The sequence below is a fragment of the Nycticebus coucang genome, chromosome 22 (assembly GCF_027406575.1).
Source record: "Nycticebus coucang isolate mNycCou1 chromosome 22, mNycCou1.pri, whole genome shotgun sequence".
NCBI classification, from domain to species: Eukaryota; Metazoa; Chordata; class Mammalia; order Primates; family Lorisidae; genus Nycticebus; species Nycticebus coucang.
Genome location: NC_069801.1, coordinates 16441694 through 16466478, shown reverse-complemented (window position 1 = coordinate 16466478; position 24785 = coordinate 16441694). Strand labels below are relative to the sequence as shown.

The 24785-nt window shown below is 39.3% G+C and overlaps 1 protein-coding gene across 11 annotated transcripts in view; it reads right to left on the bottom strand.

The window, feature by feature from the left end:
- Positions 1-366: 366 nt before the first annotated feature.
- The window catches only part of CDC42 (cell division cycle 42), a 41714-nt gene continuing 17295 nt past the window's right edge, over positions 367-24785 (bottom strand). For 8 of the 11 annotated variants that reach the window (XM_053576070.1, XM_053576072.1, XM_053576074.1 and 5 more), the window contains exons 2-6: positions 17335-17489; positions 13155-13227; positions 7224-7333; positions 6912-7109; positions 367-1859 (exon numbers count right to left, since the gene is read on the bottom strand). In XM_053576070.1, the coding sequence (XP_053432045.1) occupies positions 1770-1859; positions 6912-7109; positions 7224-7333; positions 13155-13227; positions 17335-17439 (576 nt within the window). In that variant the 5' untranslated portion in view covers positions 17440-17489 and the 3' untranslated portion in view covers positions 367-1769. Of the gene's footprint in view, positions 1860-2462; positions 3331-6911; positions 7110-7223; positions 7334-13154; positions 13228-17334; positions 17490-17783; positions 17803-24785 lie in introns of those variants that run through there. The other 3 variants (XM_053576079.1, XM_053576080.1, XM_053576069.1) reach the window with 3 other exon arrangements.

Genomic DNA, 24785 nt, shown 5'->3' with positions numbered 1-24785 from the left:
CAGGAGGATGGCTTGAACCCAGGAGTTTGTTGCTGTAAGCTAGACTGAAGCCACAGCACTCTAGCCCGGGTGACAAAGCAAGAGTCGGTCTCAAAAAAAAAAAAAAAAAAAAAAAAGGACCTGCGACCTACAAGCTACTTTCGGGAAGTTTCTACTATCTGCCAAACTTACAAGAGAAGGCATAAACCTCAACCTTATGGAAGAAAAAACATCTCAAACTGAATGCCAGAAAAAAAATGAAATAAAAATAATAAACCTTTAAAATCTTATCTCAAAATTTATTAGAAATTGATATTATCAAGAGTCAGCTTCCCACTCCAGAAAGTTAAGAGGCGGAGGGAAAATAACAACCCTCAGGCTGGCTTGTGAAGGGTTTTTGTTTGTTTAATACATCTGAAAAGAATGCATACAAAGAATTGAGACATGAGAAAGCATTGGTTCAACACTAATGAATCTGTAAGAATTAGGATTTGGGGAAGGTGGAAAAGATTACCTAAACATTTTTAAAAATTGGAAACCAAAATAAGTTGATAAAATCCCTATTAACACTTATGAAGAGTCTTTATAAGACTCTTCCCATGATTTTTATTAAACTAGAGAGCCTCATCTGGCTGCTCTAGGGTTCCTCATATGCAAAACAGAAATAAGGGGATTCCCCTGACTGGTCCCCATGTTTTTAAGTGTTCTCCCCACCCCCACCCCACCCCAGCTTCTTCATGAAGCAGGCCTCCACCCTCACAACATTGAGAGGATGTGAATCATTCCATAGACATCTGCCTTCTAGCACCACCCCTCATATCCCCCCTACATGCCAGGTCTTCAGCTGTGGTCTAGGAACACCATATCATATACTACTGAGTTGCAAATCTATGCTAAGCATGTAAGACAATGACTAACAGGAAAAAAAAATTTTTTAATTATGAACTCAATCCATTTGGAATATTTCAAAGGTGCAATACTTTTCTTCATTTATCAGTGAAAGAAGTTAGAAATTAACTTCCAAAAAATATCAGCAAATGGCAAACAAATTTCCTTGAAAGTCATAGTCACATAGATAGTGCATCCTAGAAAAGAGGAGGGGCAAGACAGGTTCCACCCACTTTCATGAGTTTCATCAAATACTGGATCTACTCAAGGGTGGAGAGAAAAGGCATCTTTCAAAAAGGAGTATGTTATTAAATGAGGCATTTACTATACTCCTTCCTAAGAGCACCAGATGGGGAACATGTTTTCTAAACTAGATCTAAAAAGTGGAATGTGGAATCAATCCATCCTCCTCCCCTTAGGCCTGTCCACTGGTTAATGAATTAAAAAAACAAGACTAAAAAACAAACCCCACACACACTCCCCCCAAAAACAGAGGAAAAAAAAAAAAATAAGAACACTAAGATGTCCCAGATTACTCTCCAGAGTGGAACCAGGGAGCAGCTTCAACAATTCAAATTAGTCTGTTACAGAGTCATCACAAGCATGCCTTGCTTAAAAAAAAACAAAAAAACTTTTTTTTTTTTTTTTTTGAAACAACAAAACAAAAACTAGTACTGATCACTTTTCTGACAATATACAATTACTCAAAATTAACTAGTACTGGGAGGGGAAAGGGGGGCCATACCTAGGGGCCTCGTGTGACACGAGTACATGTGGGTAGGTGCAGGGCATTTGTCATTATTGCAAAAACGAATTTTAATTTTTAATCTTTAGTTTGATTTAAACATTGCTTTTAGTATGATGCCGACACCAGCTGTGCAGAAAGGGCTCTGGAGAGATGTTCATAGCAGCACACACCTGCGGCTCTTCTTCGGTTCTGGAGGTTCCAGGGCAGCCAATATTGCTTCATCAAATACATTCTTTAGGCCTTTCTGAAAAGGGGCAGAAAGAAAAAAATGGGCAGTCTGATTTTCAGTATAATAAAGTTGGAGTTCAAATTTAAAACATTCAAACCCCGACAAGTCAACAAAGAAAGAATTAAAAATATCCCTGAATCTCATCGCAATAACCTCACTTCGCCACGTTTTGTCCAAGGCACTGGAAGAATTCAGCAATTCAGGAGCACAGGAGTAGATATTCATGAGTGAGACAGTGGTCCTTTGAGAAAGCTGTGTGCAGACCAATGTATGTCACAGGAAGCAAACAAGCACATGTGTCATTTGCTCATTCAATATGAGTTTTGTAATGTGCTGCTGAAATATTTTACATAAAAAGAAGGGAAGCATTCTGCATTCAAATGGAATAGCTGGATATGAAACAGGACGAGAGGACGGGCATGGGTCGGTGGCATCCTTATTCTATGGAAGGCATAGGCAAAGAGAGAGCACGATTATGGTAGCAGCAATGACAATCACTTTGAACTCCCTTTATCCCAATTAGAGCCAAGGAGATTCAAGGGAGCAAAAATGTGAGTACCTGACACGTATGTAAAATTAGAGCCAGTCAGTGCAACAGGAATAAAGCTTCATCAGGCATTTATACAAACAATTGTATATTTTTAATTTCAAAATTTGAAGGCAACCACAATTGTATGTTTCCCTCACAACAATAAAATCAGAAGCAGGAAAATATAAAGGTGGCAACTTTACATCTCAACATTAACAAACCTTAAGTCCACTGTTAAAATGGATACTATTCTTAAAAGATAGTATAACAAATAAACTCAGAAAGCAGTAGCAGATACATCAATATCTTACCCACCCCAGACTGACAAATACTCCACTATAGCACAGACAGCCAAAGCAATAGCAACACAAAGGTCACTGCACAAGGAAAACCAGAAAAGAATTCTCCCTTCCCCGTTACACTCTACTAGCAGGTCATCATTTTCCCATAAAGTTTATCATGCAATTACAATTAACAATTGATCATAAGAGTAAAATGATGTTTGCGTTACTTTCTCCATCCACAACTAAGATCTAGAAGTGTTAAAAATCTTATATTCTCCAAGAGGATATTCTTAATGCCAGACCAAGTTCCCTTTTGCAATAGTAATCCAAACCCAAAAGCTCTGAGCATCAGGCAACTCAAGCAGCAGAAAGTTAAATAGGTCCAACTTGACTACTTATCACAAAAAATATTCTATAAGATATTGCATTCTTGATCAAAAACTAATACAGAGGTTGCTCTAAGGTGGTGAGTAAAAAGACGCAGAGGCTTTCAAACAGGATGGTTTTATTCCTTTGTATTTAAACGATCTTTCTACAGTAGTGGGACAGGAAGCAGCAGCAAAGAGGGGAAGGAGAAAACAGTTTAGAATATACAGCACTTCCTTTTGGGTTGAGTTTCCGGAGGCTCGAGGGCAGCTAGGATAGCCTCATCAAACACATTCTTCAGACCTCTCTACAAGACAGAGGGGAGGAGAGAGAATAGCAGCCAGGTTAGAGGATTAGAAAGACTAGCAGATACAATAGCAGTCCGGATTAAACGAGCTGAATTCACAGAAGCAATGTACTTTATGAAAAATAAAATGCCGAAGTTCTAGATCTTAAACCCATTATTTAGACAGTACATCATTGAACAAAAATTTCACCTCAGGAAAGAGTAAATGGGCAAGAAAGCAATTTTTATGAAAATCCAGTATGTTCACTTCTAAAATAATCACACATTGAAATTTAATATTATAATATTTTAACGAAAATAGTGGGGCAGGAGCAGTGGCTCATGCCTGTAATCCTGGCACTCAGAGTAGCCAAAGCAGGAGGATTACTTGAGTTCGAGACTAGCCTGAGCAGAGAAAGACTTCCTTTCTACAAAAAGTAGAAAAAATTAGCCACGTGCAGTGGCATGCACCTGTAATCCTGGCTACTCAAAAGGCTGAGGCAGGAGGATCGCTTGAGCGCAGAAATTTGAGGTTGCAGTGAACTATGATGATGCCACTGCATTTTAGCCTGTGAGACTCTATCACAAAAGAGAAAAGACTAATGCCAGGAGGGGCAAAACAGCAGACATATACTCATAAGACAGATGCCACGCAGAATCCCCTAGAATTTCTACAGACAAGAACAGCATACACACTTTGAAAATAACTCTATTACAATTTCGAGCTTATGTGAATTCAGCCCCTGAATAACTGAAGGCACAAATAGCAGACTAACAGGCATGCTACATGTTTCTAGATTCAATGACCTATCTCAATAGGATTAATCAGGATTTCAAAATAAATCAGTTTCCCAGAACAAAACGGGGCATACATTTTTAAAAAGTGTTAACTGTGTAACAGTACCAACTGGGAGGAGTTTAAAGGGACTCTAGAAACAGCATACACTTCAGTTATTCAGCAATGTTATTAGAGCAAGTAACCACCACCCAAGTCATAAGAAAATAAAGAATGGGGTCCTAGAATGAGTTTTAGCAAGCAGTCCAGTGCTTTCAGATGTCCGCATGGGTATCAGAGCATAAAGCATAGAATGAAAACACAGAATATTCTCAGATATACAGAGATTAAGATACAGTACACTTACACCTCAGCCAGAAACTCCAACGTGACAGTGTGACTCAGAAGTCGTAGTACCTTGAACCCAGGTCTTACGGACTCACATAAATTCACCTAAATCTGATGCCACAAGTTCACTACACAAGGTAGTTTCATATGTTGTTTGGGTCAGTTGAATTACAAGTAAAAATGTCCTACAAGTCCCAGAATACAGTTCCAAGAATAAATGCCAGCCCCAGACCACTCCAGATATTCCCACCCCACCCTGCCCCCTCAACCATGGCATCCCAGAGGAATAGTACCCACACATTCCATTAGACACAAAATAAATGAGAAATAGTAATACGTGCTTAAAAAAAGAGGTTGAAAAGTTTTTTTCTGCATCATTTACAAACTAGAAATAATATACAAAAGTTAAAATTCCTCTACAATTCTTTCTACATATCTAAGAATAAACTCTGATGGTCAAATATAAAAGGAAGGAGTACAAAAAGAGAAATACGTTTTATAAGGGGAAAAAGAGGAGGAGGACCACTAGCAGCTAGGGTGTATCCCTTGACAAGAACTCTTTCCTTGTTTATTGTGGACAAAGATCAACAAATTTCCTATGAAACAAAACTGATCTTTCTTTGATCCAGTATCTGCTTATATTAAGACTTTATTTAGTTTTGGAAAAGCCAACAAATAAAATCTGAGGTCCTAAAAGTTCTAGCTCCCAAATACAACTATAGACCCCATTTTCTACCTTTTCCTCGTTTGACTTCTCCAAACTTCAAAATCTAGTAAGAAAAATGTACTTGCTAAGACCTTTTTAAACTTCCTGTTCTCTGCAAAGTGATTTACCATATATACCTGTACATAATGTAAATATCTTATATTTATAGCATTAATACAACTGTCTAAAGCTTCACCAAGTGACCTAAAAGTAGGACCACATGGCCTATTTGCTTCCTCTCCCCTAAAGCAGCCCATACCTGTAGAAGAACAGGGTTATGCAACAGATATATAATATCTAACTCAGACATTAATATTTCACATACATCCTTTCCCTACCTCGCCCAATGTACACACACACACTTTTCTGAGGATGGTATCAAAACACAGAAAGAAGCACTAGGCATTTTTTTGAAATCTCAATCAGTGTTATGTGTATGATATAAATCCTTCAGAACTTAGAAATATTTGTTTTTCCAATAGTACTAAAGTGCCAAGAAAAACTGGATTTAGAAGAACATATTTAAATCATCTGATATTTAGGCTTAAGTTACCCTGTGGGATATCCCAGTTAAGTATAAAAGTTTTATCTTTAGGCTCGGCGCCTATAGCTCAGTGGTTAGGACACTGGCCATATACACTGGGGCTGGAGGGTTTGAACCCAGCCCAGGCCTGCTAAACAACAACAACAACAAATAGCCGGGCAATGTGACAGGTACCTGTAGTCCCAGCTACTTGGGAGGCTGAGGCAAGAGAATCACCTAAGCCCAAGAGTTTGAGGTTGCTTTGAGCAGTGCCATGGCACTCTACCAAGGGCAATATAATGAGAGACAAAGTTTTACCTTTAAATATCCAACCAACCACTAAACTGGAGGTTTTAAATTATGCACTAGGTGCCATATACTAAATATCTAGCACATATGTAATAAGTAATTATCTATGCCATTTATCCTAGCTTGCATATAATTATGTACCCAAGAGTGTTAAAAAATAAATAAAAATGAACAATTATCTGAAAAAGCAAGCATGATAAATGTTCCCACAACAGTATCAAAGAGGGAATCAGCAATATCGTAAGGTGGAGAGATTAAACTATACATGTCTATTAAAATTCTCACTCCTACGTGGCTCCCTGTCCTCCGATCTGAGCTTCCTTATCAAACTTTAAGAAGAATTCCAATTAAATCATTCCAAAATGGCCAGAAGGAAAGAGAGGTCCACATAAGGAAGAGATACCTCCAAAAACATAGGAATAGAGGAAAATAGTAACATATTTAATAACTGCACTATAAAGCATGCTTGAAACTGTGGCAGAAATAGCCAAGGCAGTCTTCCTTGACATAAAAGTCTCATTTATTACAACTAATTCTTGTCCCAGCTGAGTTATCCCAGAAACAGTGTAGCAACAGTATAGCATCAATTGTTATAAATAGCAAGAAAAGATCAGATGTATTTAGATGAAAAATTAAGTTTCTAGAAAAGAATTCTCATCCTCTTTTGCAAGCTTGTGCTTAATTTGGACCTCTGCTATAAAATTTTTTGTTTTTTTCTTTTTTAACACAACCCTGACTACTACAAATCATTCAGAACATGGACACTCACCAACCCAAGAGCTTTAGAGACTAATAACGTTCTCCAATAAACAAAGAGGCCTCTAACAAAAGAATATACACCATAAAGCTGTACATGTTCTTCCTAGGTAGCACTGAGCACTGTTGACCACCATTAGAAATAATCCCTGCATCCTAAACATGGGGTTTCACACCGTCCTTACCTGTGTAAGTGCAGAACACTCCACATACTTGACAGCCTTCAGGTCACGGGCCAGCTTTTCAGCAGTCTCTGGTGTGATAGGTTTCTGTTTGTTCTTGGCAAGTTTCTCAATAGTAGAAGGATCATCTCTGAGATCAATTTGGGTCCCAACAAGCAAGAAAGGAGTCTTTGGACAATGGTGAGTTATCTCAGGCACCCACTATAAGAAAAAGCATTTTAAAATACACCTTCATTAACCCAGAAGCTATGTACAATAGGTCAAAAGAAATTCTGTGATGACTTTTTTCAGGACAAGAATATCTGAACAACTTACCTTTTCTTTCACATTTTCAAATGAGGATGGAGAGACCACTGAAAAGCAGACTAGAAATACATCTGTTTGTGGATAACTCAGCGGTCGTAATCTGTCATAATCCTCTTGCCCTAGGAAGAAAAATAGGCAGGAATGAATTCTGCAACTGAATGTTGGTGTCCTTTCAGCATTAAAATTACAAGTCACAGCACATTAGTTATTAGGCAGAAAGCAACTTATTTATCTAATAAAATGTATGGCTTTAAAAAAAAAAATGTATGGCTTTGTAAGGTAAGTATGTGGACAATATGCTTACTTGGCTAATTCTATTTAATGTCTCAAGCACTCAGAAGAGTAACAAACTTGCTGTTACATTATTTGCTTTTATAACTAGCTTGTAGTTTTCAATCTTTGTATCCATTCATAACCCAACAATAACATAATAATAAACTCCTGCTACAGAAATGGTTAAAAATCAATCTTAGACATTATTAAAGACGAGTGGCAGTGAAAAAAAAAAAAATCAATCTTAGATTTGGTAAAGAAACAATCACAGAAAAACCAACTAAGGAAACAAACATCTCAGTGAAATGCAGATGAAAAAAATCCATTGTCGGGAGGTGTCTGTGGCTCAAAGGAGTAGGGCGCCAGCCCCATATGCCGGAGGTGGCGGGTTCAAACCCAGCCCCGGCCAAAATCTGCAAATAAATAAATATTAAAAAAAAAAAGAAAGAAAGAAAAAATCCATTGTCTATCATGACTACTAAAGCAGGTTCACATGTTTATTTAATGCACACATGTGACCAGTATCTGAAAAACTTGTACAATGAAAATTACAAAACACAGCTGAAAGAAATTAAAGATATAAATAAATGGAAACACATCCCATGTTCATAGATTAGAGGACTTAATATTCTTAAATGTCAGTACCATCCAAAGCAACCTACAGATTCAATGGAATCCCTATCAAAATCCCAACAAGAGATCCCAAACAGCCAAAATAATCTTGAAGAAGAATAAAGCTGGAGGATTCGCACTTCCAGATTTCAAAACCTAATATACATTACAGTAATCAAACCGGTGTTATACTAGCATACGACAGACGTATAAGATAATGGAGTACAGAACCCAGAAATAAATTCTCACGTACATGGTCTAATGTTTTTTAACAAGGGTACAAAGATCATTCAGTAGTAAAAGGACTCTTTTCAGTAAATGGTGCTGAGAAAATGAGATATCCACTTGAAGTTGGACCTTAGCCAACACCAAATACAAAAATTAACTCAAAATAAATAAATATACTTAAGAGACCTAAAATTTAAAAACACTCAGAGAACATAGGGCAAAAAGTTCATAATACTGGGCTTGGCAATGATCTTTTGAATATGATACCAAAGGCACAGGTAACCAAAGAAAAAACAGGCAAATCTAACTTCATAAAAATTTTTAAAACTTTATGCACCAAAAAAATGGTATCAACAGAGTAAAAAAGCAACCCACAAAATGAGAGAAAAATATTTGCAGATCATGTATTTGATGAAGGATTAATATCTAGAATCCATAGCGAACTCTTAAAACTTAACAAAAAAACAAAAGCAACCAAAAAAACTCTGAATTCAAAAATGGGCATTGGACATTTCGCCAAAGAAAATATACAAATGACCAATAAGCACATGAAAAAATGCTCAACATCACTAATTACTAGGGAAATACAAGTCAAAAACTATAATAATACTTCATACTCATTAGGATAGCTATAGTCAAACAGAAAATAAGTGTTAGCAAAAATGTGGAGACACTGAAGCATTATGCACTGTTGGTAGGAACATAAAATGAGATAGTCACTCTGGAAAACAATATGGAAGGTCCTCAAAAACTTAAAAATAGAAGCTTGGCACCCATAGCACAGCGGTTAGGGCACTGGCCACATACACGGAGGCTGGTGGGTTCAAACCCAGCCTAGGCTTGCTAAACAACAATGACAACTGCAACAAGAAATAACTGGGCGTTGTGGTGGGGGCCTGTACTTGGGAGGCTGAGGCAAGAGAATCGTTTAAGCCCAAGATTTGGCTTAAACAAAACAAAACTGAAAGCAGCATCTCAGAGATATTTGTACACCCATGTTCACAGCAGCATTATTCACAATAGCTAAAAACATGGGAGCAGTTCATAGCACCAATATTTATTATAGCGTAAAACTGGAACCCAAATATCCATCAACTTGTAAATGGAGAAACAAACAATGCTGTATTGATAGAATAGAATACTACCCAGCAATAATACACACGGCATGAAAGACTCTCGCAAACATTATGCTAAGTGAAAGCAGTCAAACAATAAAAGACTACATATTGGGCGGCGCCTGTGGCTCAGTCAGTAAGGCGCCGGCCCCATATACCGAGGGTGGCGGGTTCAAATCCGGCCCTGGCTGAACTGCAACCAAAAAATAGCTGGGCGTTGTGGCGGGCGCCTGTAGTCCCAGCTACTCGGGAGGCTGAGGCAAGAGAATTGCTTAAGCCCAGGAGTTGGAGGTTGCTGTGAGCTGTGTGATGCCACGGCACTCTACCGAGGGCCATAAAGTGAGACTCTGTCTCTACCAAAAAAAAAAAAGACTACATATTCATGGTTCCATTTATATGAGACCCTAGAAAAGCAAAACTGTAGAAACCAGGAAACCAATCTGTGGTTATTTGGGACCGGGTCAAGGGAGGGGACTGACTGCAAAAGGGCACATAGAAACTTTTTTTTTTTTTGAGACAAGAGTCTCACTTTGTCACCCTTGGTAGTGCCATGGCATCATAGTTCACAGCAACCTCAAACTCCTGGGCTTAAGAGATCTTTTGCCTCAGTCTCCCAAGTAGCTGGGACTACAGGCGCCCACCACAACGCTTGGCTATTTTTAGAGATGTGGTCTCGCTCTGGTTCAGGCTGATCTCAAACCTGCGAGCTCAGACAATCCACCCACCCCAGCCTCCCAAGTCCTGGGATTACAGGTGTGAGCCACTGTGCTTAGGCACTCAGATGGAAAATTTTTACAGTGATAAACATGTTATATTCTGCTGACATGTGGAGAGTCAGCAAAAGTTGTCAAACTAAACATTTGAAATGAGCGAATTTTATTGTATAACAACAAAGCTTTAGAAAGTACTAACCAAAAAATAATATGTAAAAGCTTACAACTGTGAAAATAAAATTTAATTAAGAACAGAGTATAAACGCCTTACCACGACAAGTAAGTTAAGGGAGGAGATGATTACGTTAATCAGTTATATGTAAGCATTCCATTGTATATCAAATCAGCACATTGTACCCCGTAAATACATAAGGTACACAGTTATGATTTAATAAAGAAAAAAATAAAATTTAAAATTAATTATTCTTTTTATTGAGAAGGATATTTCTTAACTTACAAACATGGTTTTCTTTTTTAAAAACTGGCTGAAGTAGGCTAGATGGCGGTGGCTCACGCCTGTAATCCCAGCACTCTGGGAGGCCAAGGCAGGTGGACTACTTGAGCTCACGAGTTTGCGACCAGCCTGAGCAAAAAATGAGATCCCGTCTCCACTAAAAATAGAAAAACTGAGGCAAGAGAATCACATGAGCCCCATAGTTGGAGGTTGCTATAAGCTCTGACGCCAAAGGCACTCTACCCAGGGCAACAGCTTGAGCCTGTCTCCAAAAAAAAATTAAAAAATTAAAAAATAGGGTGGCGCCTATGGCTCAGTGGGTAGGGCACTGGCCCCATATACCGAGGGTGGTAGGTTCAAACCCAGCCCCGGCCAAACCACAACAAAAAAAAACAGCCAGGCGTTGTAGCAGGGGCCTATAATCCCAGCTACTCAGGAGACTGAGGCAACAGAAATCACCTAAGCCCAGGAGTTAGAGGTTGCTGTGAACTGTGTGACGCCATGGCACTCATACTGAGGGTGACATAGTGAGACTCTGTCTCAAAAAAATAAATAAATGAAAATAATAAACTGCTGAACTGTATTATCAGCAAAGACAATCTGCGTGATTGTCTTTCCTTAAAATTTCTGTGATGTGCTTTTTGGCCCAGTTTATGGTAAGTTTTTAGGGTTTGTTTTTTTTTTTTTTTTTTTTTTTGAGACAGAGTCTCACTTTGTTGCCCTTGGTACAGTGCCATGGCATCATAGCTTGGAGCAACCTCAAACTCTTGGGCACAAGCAATCCTCCTGCCTCAGCCTCCTAAGTAGCTTGGGACTACAGGCACTGCCTGGCTATCTTTGGAGACAGGGTCTCACTCTTGCTCCAGTTGGTCTCCAAGTCCCAAGCTAGGCAATCCACCCACCTTGGCTGCCCAGAGTATGGTTAAGTTCTTGTAAAATTTTGCTGTGCTTGAAAAGTGTGTATATCCTGCTGTTGTGGTACAGTGTTCTCTGTGTGCTAAGTCAGACTATTCTGTTCGTCACAGACAAGTTGTGAAACTTTCTACTACAACAATGGATACACCTGTTTGACCTTTTAATTGTCAACTTCTGCTTTATATACCTTGTATTGTTTTATTTTACATTATATCTAGTTGTATGTTTTTGTTGAATTTTTTTGAGACTGAGTCTCACTCTGTTGCACAGGCTAGTAGAGTGCTGTGACATCAGCCTAGCTCTTAGTAACCTCAAACTTCTGGGTTCAAGCGATCCTCTTGCCTCAGCATCCCCGAGTAACTGAACCATAGGTGCCCACTACCACACCCAGATATAAAATTAATTTTCAACAAGTAGATTACTCTCTGCTGCATGCAGATGGCCTCCACAGGCATGAATCAACACAGAAGGAAAAATTCCTTACTTATCATGAGACTATGTGTCATTATTTTAATCTTTTCCCTCTATTTTCCAAGTTTCCTCTAATATACATAACATTCTCATAATTTTTAACTCATTAAAATGTTCTCTACTTAACTGTTTACTATTGTTTTTCCATTTCACCTTCCCACTTAAATCCAATAGTTCCTCAAAGTGGGCAGTGTAATACACTCCATGAGAGTGACAGGCTAGCTGGCAGACAGTGACAGAGTAATTCATTAGAAGTTTAGAATTCTCACATTAATGTACACAGCTATGATTTAATAAAAAAAAATAATAATTAAAAAAAGTTTAGAATTCTTACATTCTAAAGATATTCTAAAGGATATCTTTTCTGAGATTTTCCTTTGGCTAACTAAACTGATAATAAGAGACTACATAGAGAAAAGTCAGAAATTAAGAGGTACAGCCCCTGTTAAAAACAAACAAGAAGTAACATTGAGGAATTAGGTGCCCTTGAGGAAGAAAGTAGTTTGTTCTTAAAATTTGGATAGTTGACAACAGATCTCAATATATGGTGAGGGAGACACAGGTATACCCTCAATTCAATTTCAGTTGTAGCATAAAATAACCAACTACCTTTCATAAGAAGTTATCTAAACATGTATTATACAGACAAATACACTAAATAAGGCCTCAAATTTCAGAGAGCAATAATAATAAATATAGTTCATAGTTTATAAACTTACAACCTTGGGCATATTTAGGAAATTCTGGGCTTTATAAGAGAGTGGGGAGGAAGGGCAAAGGAAGATAATCAGTAAGCATATTTCCCATGAATTCATTCTCTTAGTCTCTCCCCCAAACACTAACACAGTCCTCAATTCTATGCAAGGTGCACACATCAGGATTTTGTTAGTTCAATTCAGAGCTTATCTAACAAACTCTGCTCTTATTTTACTTTATCTCCTACCACAACATCTACCCAAGTTACTCCGAATTCCCATCTGCCATCCCAGCTCTGGGACTGCTCCATGGTCAAGCCATCAGCCACCATTATATTCAATCCTGCTGTTAACAAAAGGCAAATGGTTTGCTAATATGCTGGTTTCCCAAAACATCCAAAAAAGACAACAAACCAGCAAATGTTATAGTTTCAGATCAAAACACTATAAAAGACATTAAGTACCTGCAGTATCAAAAAGTCCAAGAGTATACGGCTCTCCACCAATCATAACTGTGACTGCATAGTTGTCAAAAACCTAAAAATAAAAATACAACATCGTTAGCGAAGAAGGTGAGGGTAAATGGACAGGACAACCCTTAAGCTAAGACAGTGTTTTCTCGTTCCTAAGATTTAATCTTCCCTTAGTCTGCCCATCACCCTTATATAACCAATCTTGCCAACTAAGCCCATGTATGAGCTAAGTGGTCCTTGGAAAAAGTGACAAAAGTTATGTCCTAGGATGCCTGCTCTACCCCCAGCAGCCTGGATAGAAAGCCACGGAAGGTTATACCACAGGAGCAGAGTCCTCTAGCTACACAAAATGATCCTGTTCAAGTTTGAAACTTTGGAGACACTTCAATATTCGATCTGATTTCTAAGAAATTATTTTGGCTCGGTGCCCATAGCTCAGTGAGTAGGGTACCAACCATATACATCGAGGTTGGCAGGTTTGAGCCCAGCCCGGTCCTGCTAAACAACAACTCCAACCAAAAAAACAGCCGGGCCTTGTGGTGGGTGCCTGTAGTCCCAGCTACTCGGGAGGCTGAGGCAAGAGAATCGCTTAAGCCCAAGGAGTTTGAGGTTGCTGTGAGCTGCGATGCCATAGCGCTCTACAGAGGGGGATGTAATAAGACTGTCTCAAAAAAAAAAAAAAAAGAAAAAAGAAATTATTTCTTCATAGACCATTTCCTTTTAATCTAGAATTAAAATCTCCTAGATTCATGATAATCTTTTTTTTTTCTTTTTGAGGTACCAGACAGGATGAGAATTGTTACGAACAAGCTGATTTTGGGAGAAATAAAGCTTCCCTGAAAGCACTCAAGGAATCCAAGAAAAGGCTACAGATATTCTTTGGGAATTTCATGAATAAAATTCATGTTATCGGGCACAAACCACAAAGACATAAGATATATTCTTTGACTAGGTATCTTATTTGTAAATGGACCATAAAATCCTTAAAAAAACCAGTACAGTGGCGGGGGGTGGGGGGGTGAGGGGGTGGGGGGGGTGGAGGAAATGGGAGGTAATTATGCTAAATGAGAAAAGACCCAACACCAATTCATGAATTCTTTTGAATTAATTTCTATATGAATAAAATGCTTTCCTATACAACTATAATTTGTCCATTTACAATAAAAAAAAGTTTAAATTAGAAGATAAATTAATTAAATAAATAAAATAGATAAAAGGGGAAAGTGATGTTTTCTTTTTTTTGGTTGCAATTCAGCCGGGGCCGGGTATGAACCAGCCACCCTCGGTATATGGGGCCGGCGCCCTACTGACTGAGCCACAGGCACCGCCCCGAAAGCGATGTTTTCAAACTGGGAAAAGATCAGCCCTGCTTAATGTTTCAGCTACCTACTGATTCATGTTTTGTTGGGGTTTTGTTTTTGTTTTTTGAGAGAGTCTCACTTTGTCACCCTTGATAGAGTGCCATAGCATCATAGCAATCTCAAACTCTTGGGCTTGAGCAAGTCACTTGCCTCAGCCTCCAAGTAGCTAGGACTACAGGTGCCTGCCACAATGCCTGGCTATTTTTAGAGGCAGGGTCTCACTATAGCTCAGGCTGGTCTTGAGCCTGTGAGCTCAGGCAATCCACTCGCCTGGGCCTCCCAGAGTGCTAGGATTACAGGCATGAATCACTGTGTCTGACTTGGGAAAGTTAGTTCTTGACAACAAGAACAAAGAAATGGAATGAATGGGGCTAAAGTCTCAAACCACATGGGCTATTTTCTTAAATCACACTTAAGAAATGGGACTCAAAAAAAAAAAAAACAGCCCTTCTTTACCAGATTTTTCATATACAAGGCAAAGACTGAACTGAGAATCAGAAAAGCTGGCTTCTAATCCAGATTCTACTTAATACTAATGTTTAAGTGTCTCCACTAAATTGGGCCTGAATTCCCTCATCTGTAAGAGATAGATTATATATGAGCTCTACCAGCTCTAAGTTTCTGTTATTCTAGAAATGGCAACTCCTGGTTCATAAGTGAAAACAAAAATGCATTTTACACCAAATCCGTTTCCAAAATAAGTACCATTCACCAGGTGCAGTGGCTCACACCTATACTCCTGAGGCAGGTGGACTGCTTGAGCTCAGGAGTAGGAGACCAGCCTGAGTCAGAGCAAGACCCTGTCTCTAAAAGGTGGTGGGTGCCCGTAGTCCCAGCTACTCAGGAGGCTGAAGCAAGAGGATCACTTAAGCCCAGAGTTTGAGGTTGCTGTGAGCTATGACGCCACACCACCCTACTGAGGGTGACAGTAAAACTCTGTCTCAAAAAAAAAAAAAAAAGGTACCATGACTATATTGTGTGTGCCTCGTGGTCCATTTATTTACCTAAAAAGGCTCATTTAAAATTTTCTTCTACTACTACTACTATTGGTCCCCCCCACCCTATCCCTTTTCCAGAGATCTATATACAAACATACAAATAAAACATCCACAAGCCCACTTTAAATATAACACCAAAAAGGGCGGCACCTGTGGCTCAAGCAGTAGGGCGCCGGTCCCATATGCCGGAGGTGGCGGGTTCAAACCCATCCCCGGCCAAAAAAAAAAAAAAAACACAAAACAAAAAAACAATAAATAAAAATAAATAAATAAATATAACACCAAATGGCTGGTCACAAAACACAAGTAAATATCTTTAATGGAGACTGAAGTACAAAATTTCTAATAGTTGTCATCACTTGAAAACAAGATCCGGTGGCGCCTGTGGCTCAAGGAGTAGGGCGCCAGCCCCATATACCAGAGGTAGCGGGTTCAAACCTGGCCCCGGCCAAAAACTGCAAAAGAAAAAAAATAAAAAAAAGAAAGAAAGAAAATAAGATCCATCTATCTCTACAAATTCCCTCTATCAGTCTCTTGTAACCTCAAAACATCTTCCATTTACACTGTCCATAAATGGGCCAATTCAAAAAACATGATTTTTGTATTTAATCATACCTTTAATCTCCCTTAAAAAAAAAAAACTTCGTCTTCTTTATTCCCATAGCCTAACTCAATCACTTTACCTGCCCTAGGACACAGAAGAAACTGTCAATTCCGAACAGACATAATTACCTTTACCCCATATTCACCTTCCTGATAACGCTCAAGTCTCTGAAGATTCAACTCAAGTACTAACGCATTTTCCTCCTTTTCACTTCCAAAGATACTAGTCTCATTTTAATCATACATAAGTTCCTCATTACCCCTAAATAGCTTGCTTAACAGAGGTGGTAGCTGCCATTGCCAGGCCAACTCTGCACTCCCCACTGAATGAGCATGCATATCTAACATAATTATACCACTGGATTGCTTAAGCAACTTGGGACAACCCAAATCTCAAACACATTCTTTCACAAATTAGCTCTACTCTAGATAACTGCCTCCTGCTTCACTATCTATTATTCTCATCCTTCCTCTACCATTCCAAGGAGTCCAAGGAGTTGATAACTTATGAAAGGTTTCTGTTGGTTTCTCATAAAAAAAACAAGTCTTCTAGGCTGGGCACGCATAGCTCAATGGTTAGAGCACCAGCCCCATGCACTGCAGTGGTGGGGGTGGGGCGCCGCAGGTTCAAATCTGGTCTGGACCTGCTACACAAACAAAACAAAACAAAACAAAATGCAGAGAGAGGAAGCGGTAACATTAAAAAAAGAAAAAGAAAAAAAAAACAAAGTCTTCTCTTTTCTGCCCCTAAGCATCAGTCTGGAGCTCTCGTACTTCTAAGAAAACAGCTCCACAAGATAAGCAGAGAGACTTTCTCTGAAGATACAAGACCCCAAATAGCATCCCAGGAGACCTCCAAGTACTGATCAACCATTGGCCAAGATATCAAAAAAGAAAGTCACCTCATTCCAAGATGTAGGGCACACTTCTCCAAACTGAGACCACCACTCTTTAGAATCTTGTCTACTGGAGTTTTGCCTCCCAGCACTTCTTGCAAACCCTTGTGTCACCCCTTCTGACTTTCCACTGATTTTTTTTCAGCTGTTTAATTTTAAAGTGTACATAATTTACCCATGAGAAGTCAAGATCTTTAAAAACAGGAAACAAAGGCAGACAACAGAAAAATTTCAGTACATACAGAAAAAGCATTTTCAAAAGGGTATCAAATTATTATGCATTTCAATAACAGATGGAAGTTTTTATACTTACAGTCGGAACATATTCAGATGGAAATTTGTTTGTTGTGTAGGATATCAGGAGACATGTTTTACCAACAGCACCATCGCCTACCACAACGCACTTAATTGTCTGCATTGCTGAAATAGTTTTATATCCACTTTAAATATTTCAAATCTGATGTTGACCTGCAAAAAGATTAAAGATATTTGTTTATGTGTACTTACATATTTTTTTAAACCTCACCTAGCAAACAGGTTCATTCATTCACAGCAAGAACACAACTAGTACAATTATTACAGCTGCAAGAATCTAAAATGAGAAATAGAGATTTGCTCAAAGTCACAACAACAAATAAAAATCAATTTCTGGCCAGGCACCATGGTTCATGCCTATAAAATCCTGGCAATTTAGAAGGACAAGGTGGGAGGACTGGTTGAGGCCAAGAGTTAGAAATCAATAAGGCAACAGAAAGAACCCACCTCCAGGCCAGGCACTCTGGGAGGCTGAGGCAGCTAGATTACTTGAGCTCAAGAGTTCAAGACCAGCCCTAGTGGGCGGCACCTGTTGCTCAAGGAGTAGGGCATAGAAGTGGTGGGTTCAAACCTGGCCCCGGCCAAAAACTGCAAAAAAAAAAAAAAAAAGACCAGCCCGAGCAAGAGTGAAACCCCCATCTCCACTAAAAATAGAAAAAAATATCCAGGCATGGTGGTGTGTATCTGTAGACCCAGTTACTCAGGAAGCTGAGGCAGAAGAATTGCTCGAGCTCAGGAGTCTGAGGCTGCAATGAGCTATGATGACACCGCTGAACTCTACCCCAAGCGACAGACCCTATCTCCAAATAAGCGTAGGGCAGTGCCTGTGGCTCAGTCGGGAGGCTGAGGCAATAGAATCGCCTAAGCCAGGAGTTGGAGGTTGCTCTGAGCTATGTGACGCCACGGTAGCCACAGCATTCTACAGAAGGCAACGAAGTGAGACTCTGTGTCTAAAAAAAAAATTAAAAAAAAAAAAAAGTGCTAAGTGCTGAAATAAGCAGCATATTTCTTTTTATAATGAAATGAAAGAAGAGAGGGGCGGCGCCTGTGGCTCAGTGAGTAGGGCGCCGGCCCCACATGCCGAGGGTGGTGGGTTCAAACCCAGACCCGGCGAAACTGCAACCAAAAAATAGCCGGGCGTTGTGGCGGGCGCCTGTAGTCCCAGCTGCTCTGGAGGCTGAGGCAAGAGAATCGCTTAAGCCCAGGAGTTGGAGGTTGCTGTGAGCTGTGTGAGGCCACGGCACTCTGCCGAGGGCCATAAAGTGAGACTGTCTCTACAAAAAAAAAAAAAAAAGAAAGAAATGAAAGAAGAGGCTATATCAAAAAGAATACCATGCAGTTTGGCAAATATTTTGTGAAACCTCTTCAGCACTCACATGAGTATGTAAAACACATAAGTGAACTAGACAACACAATACAAAGGCTACTGCTTTAAAGAATGGTTCATTACTAAGCCTTAGAGCTATAGTTACTCAGGCGCTAACCCACAAGCAGTAGCAGTACCACTACCACCCCCACCCACCTCTCGTAATATATGAGCAGCATGAGGAACCAAACAAAGATCAGGGTGATCTCTGGTCTCAGGAGCTGTTTTAGCACCAGGATGCCTAGTTACTAAATCAATATTCATGATATAGAGTCTAAAACCTCCAATTCTATGAGAAAAAAGTCAGATCACTCTAAATCATACTGACTCATAAACAGAACTACTTTAAACTTCTCTTACTTCTAGTCCTCCATTCTAAGAAGCTATTAATTACAAATTTAACCAGAATTCAATATTGAAATAATTTCTTCACAATTAAACATCTCTAAAATCAAAATGTCCTTTTATTGAGGAATCTTAAAATCACTACCAGCTATTTTACCTCCATATTTTAACTTCTATGAAACTGATGTAAATGCAATCCCAGATCCAATGAAATACTTTCAACAATTTTTCTGAGAGAATAAAGAAGCACTACCACATGTATACTTAGATTTTAAGATAAAGTCCTATTTCAGTCATAATCCTTAAAAGGTTACAATTTCTTGTTGCTTTCAACTGCAACCTTATTAAACATAGAGAACCACCTAACTCTGAATTGGATGCCATGCCTATGTGCTCCTATAGCACCCTTCATAACAATTCCTCATAACAAACCTTTAATGCCTATTAACATGGCTGTATAAAAGGGATGTCCAGAATGTGTCCAGCCATGTTATGTCCTTATTTTTCATATAAAAAACTGGTCAATATACAGAGGTGGTCAATGTAAGGAACTAAACCTAGTATACTGAAACACAAGTGGTACACATCCAGTCTATGAAAATTCGGTCAATTTAAGGAGGTGGTCAATGTAGGAAGTTGGTCAACAATTGAGTTTCTACTATATTTGCATTAGGCCATTTGGCTGTTCCTGAGTTTTATCTTGTAAAAGCGTAAAGGCAACTAAAATGTTCTCTTGAGGTCTGTGAGTTGTTCTAGTTAATTATCAAACTTGAGTCAGGGAACCCCCCACGTTTGTAGTCAACTGGCCAGAAATTTGAGTGGCTTAGATATCCGATTTGCAGCTGATGCCTAAAGGTGAGGGCAGTCTTATGGGACTCTTAGAGCTTAAGCTGTGGGGTGAGAGTTAGTGTCAGAAATGAATTGATATAAGCAGTGTCAGAAAAAGACACCACATTCACATTAATCCAAAATACACTAGAAGTAATGCTGTTTTCATGTGAAACACATTTGCCCCTAATGCAACCCATTTTCTTTTTTTTTTTTTTTTGTAGAGACAGGGTCTCACTTTATGGCCCTCGGTAGAGTGCCGTGGCCTCACACAGCTCACAGCAACCTCCAGCTCCTGGGTTTAAGCGATTCTCTTGCCTCAGCCTCCCGAGTAGCTGGGACTACAGGAGCCCGCCACAACACCTGGCTATTTTTTGGCTGCAGTTTGGCCAGGGCCAGGTTTGAACCCGTCACCCTTGGTATACGGGGCCGGCGCCTTACCGACTGAGCCACAGGCGCCGCCCTGCAACCCATTTTCAAACTCAAGATTACAAGCATGAGCCAATGAAGAATTAGAAAATCCCTTAATGAACCAACTTAACCCCATCATTACACAGATAAAAAAATTCTGGCCAAAATACAAGAACTTGCCCCTCAGCCAGTTAGGGCCCATGTAACCTGGCATTCTTTTCCAGCTCTTCAGACCTCAAGCAAATACTGAGGAAAACATGTAAAAAAAGTTCTTTGTGAACTTTATAATCTGTTTTCAGAGTCCTCAGTAAACACCAAATAATCTTAAAGAACTCTGGTACTCTGTCAAAAAGTCAAAGTAATAGAGCTAATGCTCAAAGTATTTGTCCCAATAAAAATACAAGGAGATTCTCAATAATAATTGTATCCATCCTGATTTGGAAAAAAATTAAATTCTATAAATGTATCTTTCAAGAAGTGTTCAGAGATACATTCCCTATAGGTCTTTCATACTCCCATACATCTTGTTGGTTAAGTTAAGGCAAGGTCCTAACCACTCTTGAACCAGGGCATCCAGAGAGTTGTGTTTATAGCAAACCCCCTTGAACGATGCAGTAATATCTCCCTCTGAGTGACAGAGAGCAGGCATGCTTACTGCTTGCTATGAAATAGTGGACTCCTCAAACTCCAGTGTTCCTCAGCTGTGAAGCAAATTCACTGCATGTACAGCATCCAACTGGGCCTCCTCTGCATTCCTTCATGGATCTTAGGGTTAAGAGGAAGCAACACGCACACTGATCTCACGCTGCTTGCTGTGCCTTAAGTAAATTGTTTCTGACCCAGGAGACTCACATCTGCCAGCACCAATAAAACATTATCAGCCTAATGCTTTAGGGTAGTGGTTCTCAACCTTCCTAATGCCTCAATGTATCTTCATTGTTACAAAGGGGTCGCAGCCCACAGGGTGAGAACCCCTGCTTTAGCATAAGGTGAAGTAAAATCCCAGATTCATGTTCATTTAATTGGCCAAGCTTTGTGATGAATAATTTGAACAATTTCAGCTTTATATAAAGTCTATATAACATAGCAATAGTTTCTTAGCATAATTTCCAAAGTAGAAGCTAGGTAATAACAGCTGGTCTTAAACATTTTATTCATTACCCAAATTTTTTCTTTATAAAATATGTTCCTGAAGTCTGGGCACAGTGGCTACACCTATAATCCTGGCACCTGAGAGGCCAAGGCAGAAAGATCACTAAAGACCAAGAGTTCAAGACCAGCTTGGGCAACAAACACATGAAGACCCCATCTCTTCAAAAAAATTAAAAACTACCCAGCACGAAGGCATGCACCTGTAGTCCTAGCTAGCTAGTCAGAAGGCTGAGGTAAGAGGATTGCATGCACCTAGGAGTTTGAAGCTACAGCCTGGACAACAAAGCAAAACACTGCAGAAAAGAAAGGGAAGGGAGAAGAGAAGGGGGAAAGGAGGAGGAAAGGGAGTCTCATGGCCTCAGCCTAGTTCACTACAACCTCAAACTCCTGGGCTTAAGAAGTACTCCTGCCTCAGCTTCCTCAGTAGCTGGAACTACAGGCACCAGACATCACACCTGGCTAGTTTTTTTTTCCATTTTTAGTAGAGATAGGGTCTCAACTCTTGCTCAGGCCAGTCTCAAGCTCCTGAGCGGGTGTGGGTGGGTGTGGGTGTGTGTGTGTGTGTGTGTGTGTGTGTTTCCTTTTTTTTTGTGAGACAAAGTCTCAAACTGTCACCCTGGGTAGAGTGCCATAGCGTCATAGCTTACAGTGACCTCCAAGTCAGGCTCAAGTGATCCTCTTGCCTCAGTTTTTCTATTTTTTTTTTAGTAGAGACTGGATCTCGCTTTTCCTCAGGCTGGTCTTGAACTTGGGAGCTCAAGCAATTCACCTGCCTTGGCCTTCCAGAGTGCTAGGATTACAGGCGTGAGTTAGCTGTGAAGGCGTATCTTTATTATAGAACAATTTTTTTTCTGTTAATAAAATGGTATAAACAAAAACCATAATACCATATACTGAATAATCTGGTAGCATGCAAATACTTCAGGCTTGAGAGGCATGTTTGTTCATGATGAATTTATATATAATAAATTCTTAAGACACTTTGATTTCTGAAATATGTACGAATTGGCTTGACATGATTAATACTTTAAAAGATAAACATAAGGACAATTTAAACATCGGTGTTTATATGCACCAACTCAAGGTCAAGACTAGAAAGTTATTAAAAGTCTATGGTCAAAATTTTAGGAAACAACACTGTACCCACCTACATTTAAATTTAAAGATCAAGGGCCAAAACTTTAAGTAGCATTAAATAAAGGATGTATAATATCCATCACACATCTATTTTATTTTTTTTTTTTTTTGGCCGGGGCTGGGCTTGAACCCGCCACCTCCGGCATATGGGACCGGCGCCCTACCCGTTGAGCCACAGGCGCCGCCCCACACATCTATTTTAAAACCAGCATGTTTCTAAAATTACATCTCTCTTACAAATAAACATTATAGGATTAACTGTAGAGACATCATCAGGATAAATTACAAAAATATGGTGTTCACAAGCCATCCCTGAGCCATGTCTTAAGGCATTCATTTCAATCTTGGGGTGTTAAGAATGTCTTTGCTTTAATCAATTTGTGTCTACATTTTTATCTTCTTGGTAATTGGCATGATTTCCTTCTTGGTAAACTTTTTCCCAGTTTTCCCCACCAAGGTCTCATCTCATATCTTCTAGACATTTCTTTATCTGACACATCCACTGTTTCATCTTTAGCTTCTTTTGCTTTGTTCTTAGCATTCATCTGAAACTTTAATTTCTCAAACTCAGGATTAAATCCTCTAAATGACATTCTTTCATGGAGATCTTCACATTATGAGAAATTTTGCTTTTCTATTATGAAACTTTCCTTAAATTCCTGATACATCCAAGTACTAGTGCTTTCACTAATGATTTCGTTTTCTTACTCTTACTAGTTTTTTAGTTTCCCATCCTGTCCCCTTTGCATGAACTTCATGTGTAGCAGTAGGTTCTTAGTTAACTTGGTCTTGTTTTTGGTTATCATACTGGTTTCAGTCTCCACTTTGCTGCTCTTATTTAAGAGACTAGAATGAGAAAATTGCATACAATGGTGTCAGTTATTGATAATGCTGTGAAGGACAAGTATGTGGGGGGTGATACTTTGTATTTTTATTGTCTGTGTACCTTGCCAGGATTGTTGTCCCAAGCAGTAGAACTTTGTTCTGTGACTTAGGATTTGGCTGTGTATAGGACAAAGCTTAGTACATATTAGGTGCTTAATAAAGTTTATGGGTTTTTTTTTTGTTTATACTATTTTATTAATAGAAAAAATTATTTTGTAATAAAGATATGCTTTCACATTAAAAAAAAGGTAACATTAGCTCCGTGCTCGTAGCACAGTGGTTTACAGTGCCAGCCATATACACCGAGGTTGGTGGGTTTGAGCCTGGCCCTGGGCTTGCTAAACAACAATGACAACTGCAACAAAAAAATAGCCAGGCATTGTGGTGGGCACCTGTAGTCCCAGCTACTTGGGAGGCTGAGGCAAGAGAATCGCTTAAGCCCAAGAGTTTGAGGTTGCTGTGAGCTGTGACACTACAGCACTCTAACCAGGGTAACAGCTTAAGACTGTCTCAAAAAAAAAAAAAAAAATATATATATATATATATATACACACACACACACGTATTTATACTTCCACATTTTAAAAAAAAGGTAACATAACTCAACTCTCTTAACTACATGCCCATACAAACATCCCCTCAGTTTCATACCAAAGACCAGAAAACAAAAGAAAATTTGGCTTATCCCAAATATGAAATCAGAGTTTCCCACAGCTCTGAAATCTAGATAATCTGGGGACAAACAAGACAGAAACTGCTCAACTAGCATTTATGTACCTCACTATGCCCAACCAATTGCTAACTGCCTGATACCATTTAAGTTATCCAAAATGGGTTTGGTGCTCTTATTCAAAGTCTATACCTTTATTCATATAAATTGCCCCAAACCTTGGATGTATGGCCTTATAATTCATCCTATTTCTATCTTTGCCTTCCACCCCAGAATCTCACCTTCTCTGAGACCTTCACTATTTCACTATCAAAAACTGCCCCAACTGACCTCCTGTTATGGTATGAATGTTATCTCCCCCATCACAAAATTCATGTGTTGAAACTTGATCACCAATGTGATAGTGTTACAAGGTACCACCTTTGGGACATGATTAGGTCATGAGGGTAGAGCCCTGCTGAATGGGATTAATGTCCTTATAAAAACACACCCCTTCCCTGTCCCTTTCCATTATGCGAGGAAATAGCAAGAAGGCACCATCTATGTACCTACCACAGAGTGGGCTCTCACCAGACACCAAATCTACTGGCACCTTTATGTTGTACTTCTCAGCCTCCAAAACTATGAGAAATAAGTCTACATTGTTTACAAGATA